At 39.7% G+C, this 23,253-nt stretch overlaps 1 protein-coding gene across 1 annotated transcript in view; it reads left to right on the forward strand.

The window, feature by feature from the left end:
- Positions 1-19,436, forward strand: part of EPDR1 (ependymin related 1) — a 29,584-nt gene extending 10,148 nt beyond the window's left edge. Inside the window, exons 2-3 of the mRNA XM_063157042.1 lie at positions 14,528-14,736; positions 16,771-19,436. Of these exons, the coding sequence (XP_063013112.1) occupies positions 14,528-14,736; positions 16,771-16,961 (400 nt within the window). The 3' untranslated portion in view covers positions 16,962-19,436. The remainder of the gene's footprint in view (positions 1-14,527; positions 14,737-16,770) is intronic.
- Positions 19,437-23,253: the final 3,817 nt, after the last annotated feature.

Below are 23,253 nucleotides of genomic sequence, written 5' to 3' on the forward strand. Positions count from 1 at the left end.
AGAGACCAGAGTCCACTCAGTGAACACAATGAAGAAAGATTTCATTTTTCATTCTTTCAGTATCTCCTAATACTATTTGCAACTGTGGTTTTATCATATTTAGATACTTTTCTTGCCAGGAAACTTAGGATTCTGCCATACTTTTAGGCAGCCAGCACTGGAAAGTTTACTCATGCTGTGCAGTTATGGTAATTCTCAGAGGATGCTAACTTGCAGAGCAGAATTCTGTACAGATTGAGGAATTCTTAGTAGAATTAGTTTCCAAATTAATGTATCACTATTTTATTAGATCCATATTTGTTAACTTACATCTTCTGTACAAGAAATTAATTTCTTCTTCTTATCTGTGAGAGTACCTGGGGACTTTGAGTAATCTGGTCTAGTGGAAGATGTCCTTGCCCATGGCAGGAGGCTGGAACTAGATGATCTTTAAGGTCTCCTCCACCCCAAGGCATTCTGTGATTCTGTGATTATCTGGACACTTTCTTGTATCATTTTAAGTACCTGTGCCCAAAACCACACAGGATTTACAAAGCCAGACTGGTTTGTTATCCTGTTTCTTCCAGAGAATAGAGGAATGCACAAACTCAGATAACATTTTGATAAAGTGTGAGGTATTTCCTGTGCTTTTTTTATAGATGAAAAAAAAGAATTAGGGAGAGTGAGAGGAGGTAAGGGTATGAGATCAGAGACACCCTATTGCATTAAGTTTATCCCCTTGCTATTGAAGAGGGAAAATGTGAGAGACCGCCTAATTGCTTCAACACAGCAGAAGATAAAAAGTTCCTAATTTTTTTAACTTCTGCTCTGCCTATCTCTAAACCAAATGTAAGCATGAAGATATTGAGTCTCAATACATTTATGTGTATTCTTTGTTTATTGACATACACATTTTTTGTTAGTTTCACTGAGTGCTAAGAGTAGGTGACTTCACAAGGTATATACCTCATAGCCAGGTTATTGTAAGTTCCTAAATTCCTAAAGCAAGTCATCTAGTCCTCTGAAGAAGAAAACAATTGGTCACTAGAGATGTTCAGAGTACCCAGTCTGTCACTTAAGTTGTGCTAGCATAGTCAAGCCAAGTCAAAGTGACATACAGTCAGATGATATTCCAGGCACTGCCTCAAAAATGTAGGTACCACAGCTGCTTAGCTGGAGCCAGGTAGAGGGATCCATGGTGGGTCAAGTGGGACCCATGTCTTGTTGTGTTTTGGAAGTCTTAACATGTCTGAAACACAGTTTGGTTCTTTGGATTTCCTTCCTCTGAAAGAATGGAAAAAAATCAGCCTTTCAAGCTTGATTCATGCCCCTAAATATGTGAATGCACTTCCAGGCTGCAAAACTCCATAGATTATTTTTGTAGATAGTTTTTGAGTTTTTTTTTAATGTCCCTTAAAATATGAAAAGCAAAAGAACATCTCATCATTACAATATGCATATGATGTTTACCAGGATCTTAGTACAGTGTATGAACAAGCATCAAGCATAAGGAATGAAGTCAGCTCAAATCATTAGCCCAAGCTGTCTGTAGTGAAGTAGCACATGTAGAAATCAAGTTTTAATCATAGCAGCCTCCAGGTACAATGCCATTGAGATACACCTGCAGTGCAGAGCACTGGGGCAGGCAGTAACAACATGAGCTTGGCTGCTGCAGAAGATTTTTCCATTCTCTCTCCCCCTGGTTGCTTCAGTAGCACCTCCCTCCCTCAGAAACCACTTTCCTATTCCCTGGATGAGTCCAACTACAAGGTTAATGCAATGCAGGAAATGTGGGAGATCAAGTACTCCACACAATACAGCAGACCAGAAAACAAAGGGATAAATGAAAATGCTCCAAAGTTTTCTCATAAGCAAATTAATTTTTCTGAGTCTCCATACTCTCAGAGTTGTAGAATTTTTGTCCAGTTAGCTGTAGCAAGAGAGTACATAAAAAAGCCTTCCCAAAGGAGAGTTTTTATGACAAAAAGATGTTTCATATAATTTAGGTATTTCCAATTAAGGATATACAGATATTCATTACTTTGCCTAAAAACAAAGCCCAGAACACTATAAGGGAGAAGAAAAATAAATATCACAAAGCACAGAATATGAAAAAGTTGTGTAAAACTTGTGGAAATATATTTTTGTATAGGTGAGATTGCATAAAATGTTATGTTTACCTTTCAGCATCTCCTTTTGTTGCCCATTTGAGATAAGTTGATAGCCATGCTGGGTTTTAAACTTTTTTCAACTTATTTTTTCTTGTAAATGGAACACCTGGTGTAGCATCTGTAAAAATCAGTGAAACTTTTCTGGCTGATTTCACAAGACTTTGGGTCAGGTTCATGTATAATTTTGGAGAAGGAGTTATTGAGCCATATTTTTCTCTAATTACATAGCTGATGGATGGAAATTGCAAACAGCAGCAGTTACATGAGGATCTGCTCCTATGATGTGGAAAGAGCAATTGTCTCTTGACAGTTGGAAACATGAGGGATGAGGGAGAAAATCTGATGGGCAGAAAGTGATTTCTGCTCATATGCTTCTCTGGAGAGAAAATTCAGGAGTTTTTTATGCAGTCTTTGAATACAAAAAAAAGCGTCTAGTAAAATTGGTCACCTCCATATTGCAATGTTTACTCTGACAGACTGAATTTTAGAACATAATAAATGCTATCCCTCTGAAAATTTTCCCTTTTTAAGTATCTTCATGTTGAATGCCCGAAATAGGAAGCTTTGGTCAGTTTTGAAAATTCTGCCCATTAAGTATATAAAATAATGCAATTAGAACAGCAAAAAACATTAATATGCAAATATGATAGTGTGTAATTTTGAAATAATTTAAAAGTCATTTTCTCTTTTTAAAACGAGTTATGTTAATGTCTGTTATGATTATAGGAATGGTAAAGGAAAAGACTTTTAGCATGCACAAAAGTTCTAAATTCATATGATTAGGCAAAGATCAAAGAAAACGGTGGCTCCCTGTGTTGTGTGCATGTAGGACACTGGGCTCCATGTCAGGAAAACACCCCAAAATTAGGTAAACATACCAGCCTGCTAAAGACTTCAGTTTGTATTCGTGTCAGATTCTAAATGGTAAAGCTATTTTTGTCATGTTTTAAGCAGCATGGGTAGTCTAAACATGTTCAATAGGTCTAGTGACCTTTTCCCGAGTAATGGAAAACTTTCAGCTGTGCCAATGTAGTATATTTATACCAATATTATTTACAGGTCTTGCCCTCCTTGCTGCTGCTTCTTAGAACTGTCCTTGAATGAAAAATAAATGTGTCAGGGGTTTAATAAAATTGAAATAGCTATAAACATTCTTAAAAATAGAAATGTGTGCTTAACCACGCTTCCTTTAGCTGATTGCAGTGTCTTCAGCAACTGTTGTTTCTGTGATGGACTAACAGATAACCTGGGAAATAGTTCTGTATCAAACACACTGATGTGGTCCTAATAACTTGAAGAGAAAGGTTTCGAAATGAATTTTCATCTTCTAATTACTTAGGTATTTTCAGCTCAGCTGATTTTTAAGGACATGCCAGTTTCTTGTGCTGCATCATGGCTATTGCTTACGGAGGTTTCCTACAAGCAGTAGGCTTGTGGTGACTGCTGAAAGCCACTCCCCACCTCCCCGAAGGTGGAAAAGTTGTTGCCATGACAAAAAAAGCACAATAACTCAATAGAGGACCAAAGAAAAACAGTTCTGTGAAGAGCAAGTTTAACAGATAGTTCAACCTTCTAATTATTCCCGTGAATGCTGGATGTGTTTCATTTGACACCTATCTCACCAGTCCTGATTTTAGGCACTATTTGTCTTTAATTCATTCAGGCACTGAAAACAGTGTGATGGTGTAATTAGAGATAATTGTGCAGGAAGACAGAGCTGAAGGTCACCAATGTGCAGGAGATGGCACCATCTCTGAAATCCCTGTGTGAAATAAGATGGAGCCCTCTGCTGAGACTCCTCAGAGAGTGCCACTATTGCATTTGAGAGGTCTCAGGAAGTCATCCCAAAGGTTGTTCACCATCTTTATGAAGGTAACAGTGTCAAGAATTCAGGTCTTATAATATCAGGATTTATTGATTGAGCTGGTCTGTTACAAAAAAAAGACCAGCAGCCATCAGTATTCTCCAATCACTTACATGTAAGGCTGGGAAGGTCCCCAAGTTACCATATAACCTGTTCCTCCATCCTGGAGAAAAGCTTTACATAGATTGTCCCTGATCCCTGATATTTTTACCAGCTCTTGTAAAAGCTGGAGTATAAGAAGACAGACATTTTCAGAGTATTTCCTAAGTAAGCCCTCCTTGTTTCAGGTGACATGGAAAAAAGTTGGTATTAATTTTTACCTTTGATATACTGACCATCTTATCATCATACCTCAGTCTTCCTGTTGCAGACCAGACATGCTCAATTTCTTCATAGGTCCTGTTTCTTAAACATCCCACTGCCCTTGCTGTTCTCTGAACTATGTCCTATCTGTTTATCTGTTCCTTTAAGTGAGGCATCCAAAACCAGGAGCAACATCAGAATTCTAGTCTCATGAGGACTAAGCAGAGCAGAATAAATGACCTCCTAATGGACCCAGAACTGTAAACTTCTCTTTCTAAATCATCACTGCACCACTTCGCAGTGGGTATGTATGGAAGGATGGCAATATGCCATTTCCTTTACAACCATATAGCAATTAACATCTTCCCTAACTATATGTTTTCTTTCACACAGACATTCCCTTCTTTTTCTTTTTCTTCTGTTTTGCACACTTTCAGTCAGTTCCACCTGGAATTTTAACACACTGACACACTGTACTTGAATCCAGTCATTAATTTGTGCATTCACCTAACAGTATGACTTTTGATTGATAGCTGCTGAAGGAAGAAGAAAAAGACCTGCACAAAGACTTCTGGTTGAAATGAAGTTATTTTTACCTTGGAGGTGGGGAGGAGGAGTGTAGTTCCGTGCTATGATTTCATGTTGCGTGTATTTCCAGTGAAATGAATCTCCATCTTTCACAAAGTTTATTTAACAATAAGCTATACTCACATCTTTGGATGGAGGTTGGAAAGTTGAAAAGTACTTAGCTTTCAAACTGTTGCATCTGATTATCTGGCCTGACTTCCAAACTCCCTTGAAAACAGTCACAGTCTTTTTATTTTTTTATATTGGATAGATATCAGAAAGACCTGAATCATCCCGCTTAAGGAAAGCATTGCAGATGGAAGGTGGAAATCATTACGTCTTGGGATAGCAATCTGGTACAAGTACATATCCTCACAAATTTTTCCAGAGAATATTCCATTATGAAATAAAAGTTTGATCTATCAGAATAAGGACCTCATCCCCATCTGTTCCAAAGGGCAATCTGTTCCTCAGACTGCTTCATGATTACTTTTTCTGCAGGAATGCATACTGAAAAGCAACTAACTGGCCAAGTGTATGCCTGATGGGATTTACAATCTCGATGAAGATCATTATAGGGCTCCTGAAATGCATGTAATCCCTGTTCATGGTATATGAAGATCCTTCTCTGTTTTTAAACAGAAGTTGACATGTAAGAAGCTGCAGTACCCAGTTCTAGTTGAAAAAATATTTTTTTATCTTTTATTATTATTTTATTCTTAAATATGTATGTGAAAAAGGGAGAGTATTTTAATTTAGTTAAGGAACTTCTATGCCTTTCTGATGTGTAAAATAGATACTTTCATAGGGGGCAGAGCTAACATCCAATTTAATATTCTGTCTCACACCCTGGTTAAGAGAAAGATGTGAAAACTCCAAATAAATCTGACAATTAGAATCATTAAGTTATTTATGTTGTAAATTACTTTTAGGATCATTAAGTCCAAGAGTTAAATTAACAACAATAAAGCCACCACTAAACCATGTCCCTAAGCACCACATCCTCAGGTCTTTTAAATACCCCCTGGGATGGTGACTCAGCCACCCTGCTGAGCTTGTTATGATGCTGGAAGAAATTTTTCCAAATACCTAATCTAAACCTCCCCTGGCACAACTTCAAGCCAATTTATCTCGTCTTCTCACTTGTTCCTTGCGAGAAGACACTGGCACCTACCTGGCTGCAACCCCATTTCTGGAAGTTGTATAGAGCAATAAGGTCCCTCCTGAGCCTCCTTTTCTCCAGATGCCTAAGCTGCCCCCCCATAAGCTTTGTGCTCTAGACCTTTCAGCAGCTCCATTTCCCTTCTCTGGACACCCTCCAGCCCCTCAATGTCCTTGTAGCGAGGGACCCAGAACTGAACACTGTTTTAAGTGCAGCCTCACCCGGGCTGGGTGCAGCGGGGCTGTCCCTGCCTTGATCACCCTTGCTGATCCAAACCAGGATGCCACTGGCCTTCTTGGGCACTTGGGCACACTCCTGGCTCATGTTCAGTTTGCTGACAACCAGCACACCCTTGGCAGATTTCCAGCCACTCCTGCCCCAGCCTGAAGTGCTCCCTATGGTTGTTGTGACCCAAGTGCAGGAGCCAGCTCTTGCCCTTGTTGCCCTTATACCATTAGCTTCAGCCCATTGATGCAGCCTGTCCAGATCCCTCTGTAGAGCAATTGTACCCTCCAACAGATCAACAGCACTCCTGCCCAGCTTGATGTCATTTACAGATTTATTGAGGGTGCACTTGATCTAGTTCATGGATAAAGATACTAAACAGGACTAGCCTCAGTTATGAGCCCTTGGGAACACCACTCATCACTGGTCACCAGCTGGATTTAACTCCGTTCACCACCACTCTTAGATCCCCGCTTTTCAGACAGTGTTGAACCCAGCGAACAGTGCACCCATACAAACTACAGGTAGCCAGTTCCTTCAGGGTAATGCTGTGGATAATGGTGTCAAACACTTTACTAAAACCCAGGAATGCATCAATATCCTTTCCCTCATCCCCTGAACGGATCACCTTATCCTAGGAGGTTGGGTTGGCCGAGGAAGATCTGCCTTTCATATACCCCTGAGGGCTGGACCCAATTTTGCGCATACTGCATAATGCACCTCAAGGTGATCGGCTCCATGACCTTTCATGGCACTGACATCAAGCTGACAGGCCTGTAGTTCCCTCTATCCTCCTCCTTGCCCTTCTTGCAGATGAACATCACATTTGCTAATTTCCAGTCAACTGTGACCTCCTGAGTGAGCCAGGACTGCTGGGAAATGATGGAAAGTGTCTCGGTGAGCAATTGTGTGCACTCCCTCAATACTCTTGGGTGGATCCCATCCAGTACACCCTGTTGGCCTGCCCTGGCCTCTACTGCTCCCTGTGGAGCATTTATTCATGTAGGGGCGCTTGGCCGCCATTGCTCCTGGCCTTGCCCAGGTTCCGCCAGCCCTTGTGGCATAAGCTGCGGGCTTCTGGCTGGCCTACAAATGTAAAATTAAAAACAGGAACACAGGTACGTCTTTTATGTTTGAGTATGTTTTTTTCCTTTTTTGAGATACTCTCAGTCATTGTAACCATGCTTTTTCTGGCTCTCTACATGCTAAATTTCTGTTTCCTATTTCTCACGTCTTTACAACCTCACAGAGAGCCTTAAAATAATTGCACTCTCAAAAGAGCGTTTCCAAGTCTCAGTTTTGAGCATCAGCTCTTCCAATTATTTACTTCCCTTCTTCATATAGCGCAAAGAGGGTGAGAAATGTAATAAATAAATTCTAATGTACCTCTGCCATTTCCCTCTTTATTATTTCATCTTTCCTAAGGTTGTTTGTATATACTGAGAGGTGAGTCCTGGCCTTCCTCACTCTTTTTGGTCTCTTCTAAGCCCTGCTGTGATTTTCCAGTAACCTTTATTAACTTACTCATGGAAGAGTCATTGTACTAGACTTTTTTACAAACCCATAACAGGAAAATAATCTCTGACCTCAAGTATATTTTGATATTGTGTGGTTCTGCTATTATATACCATATTCCCTAGGAGGAGATTCCATTGATTCACTGGAAAGCATTATGGTATGCTGGCCACATCTTCCATTCCTTTCCTTTTGAGCTGCATTGTTGCCTACTGAGGGCTCCAGTTACGAATATACTGTTACTTATGGAAACAGACAGATGCTGTCTATTAAGGGCAATGCATCTTGTAGCCTCTTGCTTTATTGTTTTTCTGAATTTCAACATCAATTGCAGTGCATTGTTCTCAGGGCTTTGACTTTGTGGATTATTTAGAAGTGTCAAATAGCCAAAAAGGGACAGCAAAGGAAACAGGCTTCTTGCTGAAGAGCTGATTTTCCCTTAGTGTTTGCCAAAATAACTAATCTAATTTATGGGAAAACAAAATAATAAGAAATTGCATAATTTTTTATTGAGTTTCATAATTAAAGTCACAAAAGTATCTCATTCTTTAGCTGGTGTAGCTTTGACTTTGCAGCTCTTGATTCCTGTATTTAAGGTTCTCTTTCTACACAAACTGCATTATTAACAGGACTTAAATTGGCTAATTCTCTGTGCTTCAGAAACTAGTAGTGTGGTCGAAGTTCCTCATATACCTTGTTAATTAGATACCTGGTACAGGGAGCTTGATCTCCTTGAAAATTTTTTTTAAAAAATGAGCCTTTACAATCTGTGAGTGATTTAAGTCAGACTAAAAGATGCTGCTTTTACACAATATCACATTACATTTACTGTCACATGTATTGGCACAGTCCTGTATTTGTACAATATACCATAGTCCTGCACCACTGCCAAACAAGTGAGATCAAATATGGTAAATGACTGTTGTTCTTGAGGTCTGATATACCAGAAGAAAAACACAAGTCTGAAATTACCGAAAACTTAATGGGAAAGAGGAAAGGAGTTCCCAGAAATATACTAAAAAACGAATGCTTCTCCCTTTTGAAATGAGCTTGCCAGATCCTTCCAAAAGCAGATGAGTGTTCTTGACCTGATGGGTGTTTATCAACTGTCTGCATGTCTGCTTGGCAGCGTTGTTCCCTTGAACTATTCTTGATCTGAGGACCTGAGAAGATGGGGTTATGTAGTCACACTTCTAGTAAAGGTTCCCATTCTCCCACTCTATTTTCAGAAAAAAATTTGTAATAAAGAGTGGTAACATTGTGAGGTACTTTATCAAGAGGATTCAAGACGCCTCAAGAATTAAATATGTGGATGTACCTATCTGTGCACACTAGAACAGACAATTTGGGATATCTGTAGGGCAATTTCTTCTAGTCAGATGTGGGGTTAGCTCCTTTTGAAATGTTTAAAAGTGTCTTTTTACAAAGACAACTGGCAAAGAATTAAGTAGTACCACAAAGGCAGACACATGCTTCAAGTGTTCATTTAATCACCAAAGTAAAGTTAACTTGCAAATAATTGCAGTGACCTCTGTTTGAGATATCAAACAGCAAATACTGTTTCTTGCTGAGTAATACAGAATCTCAGATACAAATAATGCATAAAATTTTGCTTCCATTTTTCAGTAGCTTTATACTACTAGGTAATATAAGTCCTGGCTTACATGAATGAGAGTTTTAAGGTTACAATAGCTACAGCTGGGAAATCTGAATCAACAGGTTAAAGCCCTAGGTTCATGAAACCCCAGTACACATTTCAGTAAGGTTTGTTTTACCATTTTTTCAGCGTTTTTTTGGGGCAGGATTAGTGGTTTGATTCTTTGTTAACACAATGCCTCACACAACTGGTTTGTGATCACAGATTTGTGTCTCTCCAATACTACAGCAATCAAAGAAGAATAATAAACAGCATTTTAAGGCTCTGGTACTGTAGGTTGATTGTCCAAAGCCACAGAGCCAAATTATGCAGAGGCAGATTTAGCACAGAAAGAGTTTTTATTACCCAGTCTCAATCTCAGACCATTATTTTGCTTCTCTCTAGCAAATGACCTTGTCTGATATTGTTGAATACATCACATGGGTCTGGCCAGGCCACTAACAGCACCTCTGCTCCTCTGAGTCACTACAAAGGCAGTTGGACAGCAAGCAGCTGCTTTCTTCTTGGTTTGGCTCTCACAGGGAAGCCCTTGGAAGTGCAGAAGTAAACCCTGGGAGTCAGGCAGATGTGTTAGGTGATGGGCAGGCTAGCAGGCTTCAGGGCTGGGAAGGACCCAGCAGGATGCAGACTGAGCACCTGAAAAAGATCTGGTAGCATGATCTTAACATTAATGACTTTTTTTTCTGAGAAATGTTGAAAAATAGTTCACTGTTATGAATTACATTATTAACATGCAAAAAATCACCTATTCAGAAGACAAGTTTATTAGTTCAGGCCTTTGTGAGGGTCCAGGAGTGTGTCTTTATGTTACCTGGGCTATGTCCTGAGGGACCTCTGCCTACGTCCCCAGATTTCACGAGGAGTCTTAGAGCTGGGACAGTATTTGGATGCACAGCAGTACATCTTTAACACCTTGTGATTGTGTGATTCTGTGGGTTTCTGGCTTTGTATTTAACTCACTTGGTCTCTTATTCAGAAAAATGCTTTCCTTAGCTTGGGAGAAGAAAGTACTGAACCCAGCTTGTATCCCACCTATCTGACATGATTGCTTCCAGCAAAATCAATGGAATTATTTGTGCAGGATATGGTCCAGAGTTAAGAAATTCTTCAAAGCATGGGAGCAAAAACATGTGTGTCTTTATATGCTGGAATTCATCCATTTTCAGACAGAGACAAAGGGAGTATTAAGGATCATGAGAGAGTCCCATAGTGTACAATGGGGTGAGGCATAGGGCAGGATAGGGTGGAATAGGATAGGAAAGGAAGAGAAACAATCTCAGTCAGGCAAGTAGGATAATTGTCCAAGTGACTTCTTCAAATCTGTTTCAAGGTGCCTATTTGAGGCCTAGTTGGGGCACTTCCTTTTAGGTTGGGGCTTTTTTGAAATTATAATTTAATTCAATTATTATAAAAATAATATTAGAAGTGAGTGCAGGCTGCAAATACATTACATTTTTCTGAAAAAACAAACTAATTAAAAATAATTTCCTCTCCTGTTTCTTTGCCAAGACCTATTTTCAGGACTCTGTGCTTCCCCTCAAGAAGCCAATAAAATATCAGGCACCTAAAACAAATAGAGGCAGTACACTCAGGACTTGGCTGGTTAAAAACAAGAAGAGAAAATATTTCTTATTTTAATTTTTTTATTATCATTTTTATATTTGTGTACATTTTGCTATTAATTTTGGCTGGTAAGTACTTCTCTTTATAAAACAACAACTTAACCATTCACTTTTCATGTGCTGTTAAACTCAGATCCTGTGTAATCTTAGGTTTCTGTGCTGGCTATTTCCAGGACACAGAGCAATTCTCTATGAAGCTGGGATGTGAGGCACATCTGGGTTGATCAAGGATAGTTAAATCTTGCCCCTGCTTACCCAGGGCTGTCATGCACAGTCAGCAGAACGAGCTTTTCTGCAGATCTCCTCTCGTGTGCCTGCCCCCACAGAGGCAGAGTTCTTCCCAGCAGCACATCAAGGGGTAGGACTGGTGTCTCCTACACATATGTTCAATCCACCTCTCCCAGAACCAAAAATCTCAGTGGTGAAGCCTCTTACTCTCCAAAATGGCTGTCAGAGAGATTATTAGTGCTGAGTTTGATTTGTTTGGATTTTCCTCATTTTTGTTTACTTCGGTGTTTCATAATGGCCCTTTTGCTGTCTGCGGGATTGTTAAATATGCAAGTAAAATTTCTGTGTGAATTAAGGTTTAAGTGAGGATTTAAAATAAAACTGTAACAGTTTTATTTTTATTCCTATTAGTTTTTAATGCTTTTCTAATACATTGGGGTTTTGTGTTCTTTTACAAAATCACTGTTTTATCACTCAGATGCTTCAAACATGGTGATAGATTCCTCTGTAAGGCATCTCCCATCCCACTTTTATGGGAGCTGCTGGGCAGCCAGCTGAAGAGTAGTTGGGTCAGTAGACTCTCATTGAAAACACATAAGTAAATGTATTTTAGTGTTCTTGTATGTTCTCCGGACCAAATGTGATCTAAAAGTTTTGTATGTCACCATATGTGATCTCAGGTTGGGTTTATGTAAGAAAAGAGTTTAAAAAGATACTGAATTCTTCATTAGCTAAGTGTTCAAGTGTGCAAACCTTGCCTTTGACTAAGAAAATGACAGGCAAGTTTAGGTTGGTGAAAGTCATGGCAAAAGCAGGAATATTTTAAGATATGGGCAGGAGAATGATTTACCATGGGGAAGGTCATATGTAGCGTTGCAGTTTGTCAACTTCTTTACACGAGTCTTGTCAGTGTGGGGGAGGTTCCCAGTTTCAGGACAAGCTACCTTCCATGTTTTGCAGGGTTTTGGGTGAGAGGTGGGCCCCAATTTACATCATGTCAGCTTCCTTGTCCCATTTTATATTCTCCTTCACTGTTCAGTTTGGCTAAGGCCATTTAGCCTTACTGTGTTTCCATGCATGCAGAATAAATGATGCTCTCAAGAAGTGGTGGGAATGTTGCTCAGATGCTTTTAACCATGCTGAGACGCTTCTTATTATGCAACCTTTGAATGCCACAGTGTCAGTGGTGGGTGAAGTTATTGCTGTCTGGTACAATTGTGCATTGCAAAAATTAAAATTGTAAATTGTTTTGGTTTCGACCCTATTTTATGTAAACTTTGCATCCTCCCCAAAAGAATGTGAAGACTGCAAAGAGAAACATGCAGGAGTTGGGAAATAGAGAAGGATCTGGTCTTGCTTTTGTGCATCTCTTCAATTGCATCAATTATGCAGTGCTTTCTACTGGCTTCCCATCTTTCTGATGGCACAGGATGAGCAGTGTTAGGGACTAGAATCAGATTTTTGAAGCAGAAGATACCTGTGTCCAAAGACACCTAAGCCTTCTTTTTTTGCAAGAAATGGAGGCAGCATCATGAATGAAAAAAGGAATTACAGATGGGGAAAGATGAAGCTGCTCCCTTCCTTTGCTCTAGAGTCACTGCATAACAGTAACCTGTAGCCAAGTATTTGAGCTGAGATATTCAAGGGAAGTCTCTGATAATGAATGCAGAGTTTTGGAGGGTTTAGAAAGTGACCCCTTTAATCCTTTGCAAAAGATGCAGAGCGCGCATGACGATGATTTCAGATATGCTTTGAACAACTTCTCATCTGATTGGTAGTGCAAAGTACCCTGGAGAAGTTAAATTTCTGCTATTTCCAGCTAAGTGTTCAAGATCAGCTGATACTTCTGATAATTCTGATACTCTGTTTCTGCCTGGCTTTGTGCACAGTTAAAAGGTAAGGACCATACCACCTCCTTTTTGAGGGTATGGAAGCAATGTCACGGTACTGGTGGTAGACGAGACCACTGTAAAAAGAAACTAGATGAAAGTGTGTCACAGACATCTTTTCATTAAAATCCTTTCATTAGGAGTTTTTCCTGCTGAAGCTGAGAAGTTTCAGCAGCAAATGTAAACAATGGTTATCTGTTGCTGTGGAATGCAACAGGTGCACCTGTGATTGGCCCATGTTGGATGTGTATAATTAGTGGCCAATCAAGGACCGAGCTCTCTCTGGGACAGTCGGAGAGAGCTCCTTTGTTATTCATTCTTTTCTGTTAGCTTAGCTAGCCTTCTGAGAACTTTTCCTTTTATTTCCTTTTAGTATAGTCATAATGTAATATATATATGTATCATAAAATAATAAATCAAGCCTTCTGACCATGGAATCAACATTCTCATCTCTCTCTTCACCTCAAAACCCTTGTGACCAACATCACAAAAGTGTCCATATAAATGTTTATCATCTCTCCTCAGAGCTTGGCTTGGTCACTTCATACTCATTAGAAGATCGGTATTAAATCCTTATTAACTATCCATGCTGGTGACTTCATCTTCTCACCTCTCAAGCTCATTGAGCTCCACACCTCTCCTTATCTCTGCCTTGCTATTTTGCTCTCTGCTTTTTCTTTTCACTCCGTCACTGTGCCTTATGGAGGGTGACCCTCTCAGTTCTGCACTTGGGACCATGTACTTCCCCCTTCACCCCCACGTCCCACTTAAGCTGTCTGTGCCATGGAGAAACATCTGTGAGGATGGCAGATACTACATCTAACCAGTACACAGGAAGGCTCTACCGTATTCGTGCAGAAGTGAATCTATACAGCCTATGCAAACAGATTTTTTTAAAAGGCTTATAACTTAGCCAAATCTGGGCAACTTTTAATAAAAACTTTTCCCCTGCCAAAGTTTTAAGTCCTTTCTCCAAAACATGGAGGCACTGGAGCTTTTTAATGAAATAGTTATTAAAAAAAAAAAAAAACCAAAACAAAACTAGGAATAATAACATGTTTTTCTCTCAGTTGTTCTCAGAAAAGTTGTTCTGTTGTTCTCAGAAATGGCTGAACCAGTTCAGCCTGATTTATTTATTTTGGAAAGAATCAGCTGAGACAAACTTTTAGCATGGGAAATTTCAGCCCAACTGGTTAGCATTTCTCAAAGTTTGGCAAGGTTAAATGCAAGTGGAAATGTTCTTACGCTGACAAGTCAAAGGCGAGCTTACATATCAGCAATGTTCCTTGCTTGGGATAGAAAAAGACTATATGTATTTATTAATTGCTTTTTCTTAATGTTTCAGGTTCTTTGAGTATATATTGCTCTACAAAGATGCAGTGATGTTTCAGATTGAACAAGTTACAAAGCTTTGCTCGAAGATTGCTCTGACAGAGCCCTGGGATCCATATGATATTCCTGCCAATTCAACTTATGAAGATCAGTACTACATTGGGGGACCTGGAGATGAAGTTATGGTACAGGAATGGTCTGACAGAAAACCTGCCAGGAAATGTATGTGCATGCTTTTGTTTTATTTAATAATAATCAATGTCTCTGCTGCACAGGGAAAAATAAAATTATTCATGCTTCATCCCAGGTTTCCATATTTCCATAGAGTTCTCTGGAAGAAGTAATGAAAGTGCCCTGTGCACAGAATATCATTTTAATAGCAATGTGTTTTTTAGGAAAATTTCATATTTCAGCAGGATTAAATATATTCAGAGGACTTGATTGTGTTGTATTTGGTATCATACAGAGTTTGGCATGGAACAGCATCATTTTGTGTCTGAATCTGGCAGCCCGTATCCAAAATTTACCTAGAGAAGAGTTGGTACTCTAATTAGGGGCACACTCAAGCTAGAGTCTATAACAAAAACAGAGCAGGTGTCAGTGTTTGTCCTACACATGGTTCTGCAGCCATTGAAATCCTTAATATATTAATAAATTTTGTTGTCCTCTGTACTGGTAAGAAATATCTTCTCACAAGGCTTAGTCCTGCACTTGGCAGCTGAGCACTTGCATCATAAAAGAAAGGAGGCTGAATTTTCCAAGGTATAGTATGCTAGATTTTGAATGCACAGAAATTTATTAGCACTTTGGCTTCCATTTCGTCTATGGTTTATTGATGACCCAGACAACTATAAAAATAATTTTAAAACCTCCATGAAATTTATGAGAGTATTCAGCTAGTACAATACTTATGGTTATGGACGTCTAATATATAGGCTGGTTACAAACTTGAGCATTTAGCTGGAGGAAAATATTTCTTTCTTGAATAAAAGTAGAACAAATGAAGTGGAGAATGAAGGATAAGATCATTAGACCTCTGTAACTAGGTTGATATATCCTCTGGTATTCTGCAAGAGGCAAATTATCACTCACTCCAATAACTTTTTTTTTTCCCATATCTGATATTTTGAATTTTTGTGGAATTTTATATCCAGATACATTGAATTAATGTGTGATTTTTATCCTGTATTATTTTGTTTCTCCTGTGCTTTTCTGTATGATCATTCATAAACATAATGTCTGAAAGGTACTTATCTACCTTTCAGCTAGTATTGGTTTGAATTGTAGAAATTATATTTCTTTTGCAATTAAAAAAGTTTTAGGGGAGATACAGGCTACTTTGGTAGCATCATATTTAACCATGATTTTTTATTCTAAATTCTGAGAGAAGGCTTGTTTAGTAAAAGGTTGTCTCCATTTCTGTGTATTCAAAACCATATTAATTAAGGTCAGAATGTTTTTGGTATATTAGCATCCTCAAAAGAGGTATATTCAAATATTGCTTAGCTTGGCATCCTTTCTTTGAATACAGTATAAGTGTGTTTCATGTCACCATTTATTTATTTCTGGTAATGTGGTTGTGCTACAGACTATGACACAAAACTGAAAGCACTGAAAATAAGTGTGTGTGATTGCTACTATGTGGGAGAAAATAAGTGTTCTTGGGACTAGAAAAATTTGTTACAGACATTCCTCAGAGGAACTGATTTATGATCAGTAGGTAATTTTAACATTGTGAGTTTCTGCTATCAAGAGATCTAAGATGTGTAAAACAATGGGATGGACTATGATTGAAGGGGTAATGAATGATCACAGAAGTAAAATAATAAAAAGGGAGATAAATAATAAAAGAGAGATAAAAGCAAAGGGCATTCAAAGGACACCACTTGAGTGGTATTACTGCCACTGCCTAAACAGCATAGTGGAAAAGGTAGAGGTGATGATGGAGAACAGAAGGGAAATAGAGCAAGGGAACACCTCTGAGGTTAGCACACTGTGGAATTAAACTGAAGTTAAAAAAGGTACACAGATTTGCTGCATCACATTCTAGAAGAGATCAGCATTGAGCATAGTCTCGAGATAATGAACCGCTAGAAGTGTTTGAAAATAATAGGAATTTTTAAAAAAATTAAATTATAATGGGAATCTGAATACACAATGTTAAACAGAAGCAATGAGTTAAAAGAGACGGACATCATCATGACCCATTCATCTTGTCTGGTCACCTAAAGCAGTCACGTTTCTGGTTGTTTGCAGTGGAGTCCTGGGTCGGCGTTTACACCGTCAAGGACTGTTACCCAGTACAGGAAACCTACACCAAGAACTACAGCGTGACAACCTCCACTCGCTTCTTCGACATCCACCCGGGCATCGCAGACCCCTCCGTGTTCACCCCACCCAGCACCTGCCAGACAGCCCAGCTGACGAGGATGAGAGAGGAATGCTGAGTATGGACACTGGCTGCTCCTGGGCAAACACGTGTTAGCCAAGAGGATGGTTATTGGTAGTCAGTTGTTGACATCTAAGCTGATTTTTCAACCTAACTGCTCTCTGTGGAATTTGTAAGTTTTCGCTTGAGAGAGAACATAAGCATATAACTGAGTAAAATGTATAAAACAAAAGATACCTTTCGATCACATTAATCTTCTCAGTGATGCACTTGCAGTATTATATAGTTACCATTACGATAATATTTCTAGATACTATGTATTTAATGTTGATTTTCCTTTTGCAAAGATTTCATTATTTATTTTTTCAAGACAAAGCATAGGCAGACAGAAGAAATGGTACTGTCTAGAAGAAAAAGCTAAATTTTGCTGTCATTCTTCTTGTTACTTCTAGAGACTTGAAGGGAAAGATCACCTGTGTAAAACCTCATCCCTAAGTGAAAAATATAATTTTAAATTATACGCATCAAAATTGTGTAAATTTGTTCTTTTGGTTTTATTTTGCTTTGTGTTCTGTTTTGGTTGTTTTTTTGGTTTTTTTTCTGCTCTTCAGGAAGCTGGTAGTCAATTTTTGAACTAAGTTTTGTTCTTTCTGGAAAGAAACTGAAGTACCTTTATTCATTTGCTGACGTGCAAAAAATACTTTTCTGTTTCTTGGGAGAATGGTGTGAATGGAAGGGAAGGAGGGAGAGGTACACCTTCAAAAAGAAGTAAGCCAATGTTTTTTGTGCATCTCCCTTTTGGAGAAGGCTTTCCAGTAGGGTGTGGTGAGACAATTTTCAGTCAAATTTTACTTCAGCACTCACTTTTCAAGGCAACACCAGTTTTAACCTATGGAAAGGGATTAAACGGTTCTGCACTCTAAACGGTTTTAATGTTTTGTAACTACTTTCAACAGTCTTCACTCAGGGTGTGGAAACACCTTCATAATTCCAGGGAGGTTTGAAAAAAGAAAAGCTGTTCTTTGTGCATAGTTAGTGAAGGCTGAATTAGCATTCACACAGTGCCTGGTAGTTGGGATGGAGAGAAAGACAGAGCCTGTGACCTGTGTGGAGAGGTGGGAGGGAGGAATGGGAGGCACTGATTTCAGATGTCCTCTTGCGGTGTGGCAGCGAGGCACTACAATCTGAGCAGATCCATTGATGCCTGTTTTATTTGCTGTTTCATCAGCATCTCAATCTTATTTTTTCCACATAACCAAAAAAGTGCAGGGTGTGCACAGATTTTGCATTAGAAAATTCAAACCAATCCCTTATGCACCTTTGATACTCTCAGAAGCGTGATAGGTTTTGCACATTTACCAAATGACATTGTTTTATTCTGTAAGGTGTGCGTTTTATTTACTACTTGCAAAAAAATTTAAAGACAGATTCTTGTCCTCTTACACTTATTGGGTAGTTTGCTCCAGAAGTCATCTGGCTGTAAACTGATGTAAACACTGGGGAGTTTGGTGTCTCCAGAGGAGAGATGTTGGGCAGGCTTTTAGTGCTTTATATACTCATAGCTTTTTGTACGTAAGCAAGTGGGACAGTGGTTGTTTTTCTTTCACAGTTGTGGTCAGAATGGCATTTTACTTTGCCCCATGCCTAATGAAAGCACATATATATACCGGTTAAAATTTAGCTAGTTCATTAAAAATTTCTCTTGGAGCAAGCCATTTCACTGAAACACGCTAGTGGAGAGAAGGATTGGGTTTCCTTGAATTTAGAGTGCATTCATTCTGCACTCGCCTTCTCTATTTTTTGTGTGACACTCTAAATGCTAACTGCATATTGTTCTCATTAGGACAATGATTAGCATGCATTTCTTAATATGTGTCCTGTTAGAATCTGGAAAATATAATAAATCTGGCTAGCAAGCATGAAGCTGTGGTACTGAATCGTTTGGGATGGCTTTGTTGCGGTCGAGCAGATAGCTGGGTAATCAGGGTGTCTGTATTATGTTTTGCTGACAGTGATACAGTTTCTAGCAATAGCATTAAGTGTTCCTTTAAATATGAATTTGCAAATTTGCAAAAGTCTGGTACACAAAAGTGCTTTAAAATTTTTGCCCTGACTTGCAGGGCAATTTTATATGGCTAAATATGTTCCTCTAAAACAATGCTGTTGTCTTCATATTTATACTCTACAAATTCAACACAGGGAGTTGTCGAAGAGATATCAAGCAGCAAAATTTAGGATTGCGTATTTTGAATTAGCCACAAAACCAAATATGAAGCACAACATGCGTATGCCTAGTTCGTTATCTTTGTCATGATGTGCTTTGGTTTCTTGTCATGTACCACAAGAGACATCTTTTCTTCAAACAGCTATGCCAGTGACTCAATGAGAAGGAGCATAAAAGGAATATAAGGTAGCTGTATAGTATGCTGCCACAATTGAATAAAAATGGGGGGTTCATATGTCTGATAGTCTGGGAAACTTGTTCATCACAGTAATTTGGTGAAAAATTAATAATAAAATGGTATGTACATGAGTTCTATTGTATTCTGTGGGCTTACAGCAACAGAACCTGGTAGCTGGATAGTGTGTGAGGCAAAGCTGATTTTGTGAGATTTCCAGTGTTTCCTGGTTTCAGCTGGGCCAGAAATAGTGCAAACATAGATGTGCTTGCCATATTTTTGTGTTTCTGCTTGGAGTCTTCTCTGAAAGCAGGATGTGTAGAAGCACAACATTGTTTAATTTTAAGTTAACCAAACATTCCTGAAACTCAAAGAAAGGTTTAGTTTGAGTTTGGGGAGGAGATCTGAGCATTTGGTTCAGTTCCTATTTTAACAGTTTGCTTAACTCTAGTATTAGGGACAGATTTTGCTGCCTCAAGCCATGCTGCACGCCATGGAAGTGCTGCCATTTACCAGGGAATGCCAACTTTCATGAAGAACATAGGAAGAAATACAACGATCCATTGTCAAAGTCAATTTTAGTCAAGAAATCTCTGAACAGTATGACATTCTTATTTTGGGACATTAACAAAATCAATGTATTTCTCACCTTGAAGTTAATTACGTTTTAGTACTTAGAGTTACTCCTTGCAAACTCATATCTCTTTGCCCACCACCCTTTACTTCCTAACATCAGTGAAGTCCACTTCCAAACAGTGTTTGCAACCTTCACTTGCATTTATTTCAGTAGGAATTGAGCATCTACATACCTGATGGATCTGAGCTGGACTATTTATTTTGCCAGCAGTTCTATCTTAGGGGCAAGGGCAGTGCCAGCCATATGTGAGCAACATACACTGAACTACATGAGGGTGTCCAACAGAGAGACCAGAGTTGGCTCATGTGCAATTGCTGCTGTCACAAAATACCAGTAGATGAGAGGTCTTTGTCTGTTGTATCACATCCTGCATCTTCTGCATCCTTGGCCACAAACTGATGCTGGAGGCAAACTGCAGGATATTCCCACATGACAGAAAGGCACGTCACAGGATCATCAGTAGCTTACTCCCTAACTATAAGGAATAAAGCTTTCAAAAGAGCACCCAATGCAAATAGACAGAGGTCCCTGACTATAAAGATCTGGAGATCACAGTCTTTCCAGGAGTCTGCATGTATGGCATGGACTCAGACACTTACAGATTTAGTTATCACATCTGCACGTAGGCATAGGAACAAATGGAGCAAGCTTGGAAAACTTTTTAAACAATCCTGAGCACTTACTACTTTATAAGGAGAGAGGGAAAAAACTTATGATCCAATTAGTAGGCCTGGAAAACTGTTAGAAATGTAGGACAAGATGCTGCTCTGAAGATGGTAGTGGAAATTTCCAAACACTGCTTTGATTCACCATGCTCCAGGGTAAAGACCCATGTGGTTTGGTATGGCTATTTCAGCACAGAGCCTGAAACTGCATCCTGAATGAAGTGATGATGCACATAGCTCCAGTATGATATTTTGTTTGAAACAAAGACAAATAGCTCCCAATGCAAGTGTGAATGCATGACTGATGACCTGCATGTCTGTCTACAAGAATGTGTGTGCCTTTAAAAGAGAGCTGCCTGCTGTCTTTGAAGACTGAAGAATTAATCTTCTCACCACTACATCCATAGGAATCTACTTCAGACTCCTTTCTTTCCCACTCTGCAAGGTGGGAACAGTAATTCTGCTTTCCACCTGCTCTTGCCTTTCTGATTGTGATAGCTCTGGGCCGACATCACTGCCTCCACCACTGGGGCCCTCAGAGGCCTGGAGGCAGTGGGGCAGTAGCACCAATGTCATGGAGGGTTCCCTGCCCCTGCCTTACAACGTGGAATAAAATTACGTGTGTGTGTTACCTGTCTGGGCCCACCTTTGTGCCCTGCGCGCTCACTCCGTGCACGGGGGTGTTGCTCACGCCCTCAGCACCCGGCTGTCACCATTAATTGGGCTCAGCTCAGCCTTCCATGACGCCAGGCTAAGGGGCTCATGAGCAAAAGGGAAGGAGAGGAAATGAAAGGAAAACCTGCTGGGCTCACCCTGCTCCCCGCCAAGGTTTTTCCCACGCTTGCCCAGAGCTGATAAACAGCTTTGACGTTCCTGAAACAGCAGCAGCTGAGTTGCCAGCTCTACGTCACGGCCCATGTCATGCTGAAGGAGAGGGTTGGGTTTCACCCTCTGCACTAAAATTATCCTTCAGGCCAGGCCAGTGACTCAGTTTTGTTTTCCATGGAGATTGCGTGCCCGCTGCCATCACCTCTGCCACTGCCATCCTGGCCTGTCTGGCAGGGTTTGCCTCCTGCCCCAGTCCAGCAGTCTGTGACAGCCCCGGTGTGGCCAGACAGTGCCCTTCAGCCTGTCCCACTGTCCCATCTTCAGATCTATCAGGGACCTCGCTGTCCCCACACACAGGCCAGGTCTTCTCCGCTTTCCTACAGGGCTTTTGAAGTTGTGGGAAAAGTCCTTCCTATCTTTCCATTGCCGTGCCATTTTGAAATCATTTATGTGGTTTCTTCTCCTTTTTTTGAATGTGAGCTGCTTTTGTTAATTTGATGGGATGATTTTTCATAAGAATGTTGTGTTTGGGTTTTTTTTACCACAGACTTGGTGCATGTAGCAACCCTTGTTTATTGCTGCAATACCTCATAATCAGTGACTTGTATAAAGAAGGACATTCTTGATGTTGGCAGCAGTTTGCACTGGCAAGAGCACAGGAGGTGGAAATGCTGAGAGTAATGACAAAGTGACACCAGGAATACCCTTACTGGTGGCCCAAATGATTACCAACTATGATGACTGTTAAAACTCTGGGCTCTGCAGAGTCTGTAGACACTTAACCCTAGGAAATAGACCACATCTCTCCAAAGGAGATGGGCAACTATGCTGGGCAGCCCACGTTGCTTTTGCTTTATTAAAGTGAGATGCTGTACTAAATCCTGTATGCATGACCATAATTCATTCTTGAGAAGTTGCTTCATAGAGAGACAGAAAACAAGATGTCTTCTCCTAGCATTCTACAGAAATGATGTAAAAGTTATTTTCAGAAAATGTTGGCTTTTGAAATTTTATTTAGAAAGCTCCAAAGATTTGTCGTGGAACAAACACTGTATCTATAAAGCAATATATAGTTTTAATATAAATTTTGTAGCCTTAGAACTTTTGCCTAAAGTAAATAAATAAATAAGCTTGTCAGAAGAACTAAACTCTGAATAATCCCTCTCAGCTGGCATTCAGCTTTGAAAGAAGCTGCTTCTGTTGTAGACTTGAAGAGGAGCTCTTGCCTAAAGCTGACTACTTTTGCAATCATACAAATTCAGCTAATTAAAGACATTGTCTCTTCCTGCAGACCCAGTCCTGTCAAAGGAATCGGGTTTCTTTTCTTGTGTGTTGGCTCAGTACTCTGCAGATTTCCAAAGAAATATGATGTTTTACTCCAGCACAGGACCTGTTCTGGATCTTTTGTCAAAAGCACTTGCTTGAACACAGAGGAGGCTATGAGCAACAGACAATGTCTCTTACCATGGGAGAAAGCTTACCCAAACTGAAGACGTTTTTCCCTATTTCCAGCCTGCTGGGACATCCTAGATGGGGAATCTCATTCAGGAATCTCTAAAGTTCATGCTTCATGTAGGTGAGCAGGTAGAAAAACAGCAACAATAGAGCAAGGTGAAAAAAAGAAATTATGAAAATAAAGTATACCAAGAGAGTGGTAGCCCAAAAAAAGAAGTCAGCCACACTCCAAAGAAAAGTGGAGGAGAGAGAGAAGAAAGGAAGATGGAGAACCATGTTTTCCTGCCCCTTCTCAGCCTGTTTTATGAATTTACAGAAAGGATATTAATTATGGGGGACCAAATCCATATTCAAAGGTTCCTAAAC

The sequence above is a fragment of the Melospiza melodia genome, chromosome 1 (genome assembly GCF_035770615.1).
Source record: "Melospiza melodia melodia isolate bMelMel2 chromosome 1, bMelMel2.pri, whole genome shotgun sequence".
Taxonomy (NCBI): Eukaryota; Metazoa; Chordata; class Aves; order Passeriformes; family Passerellidae; genus Melospiza; species Melospiza melodia.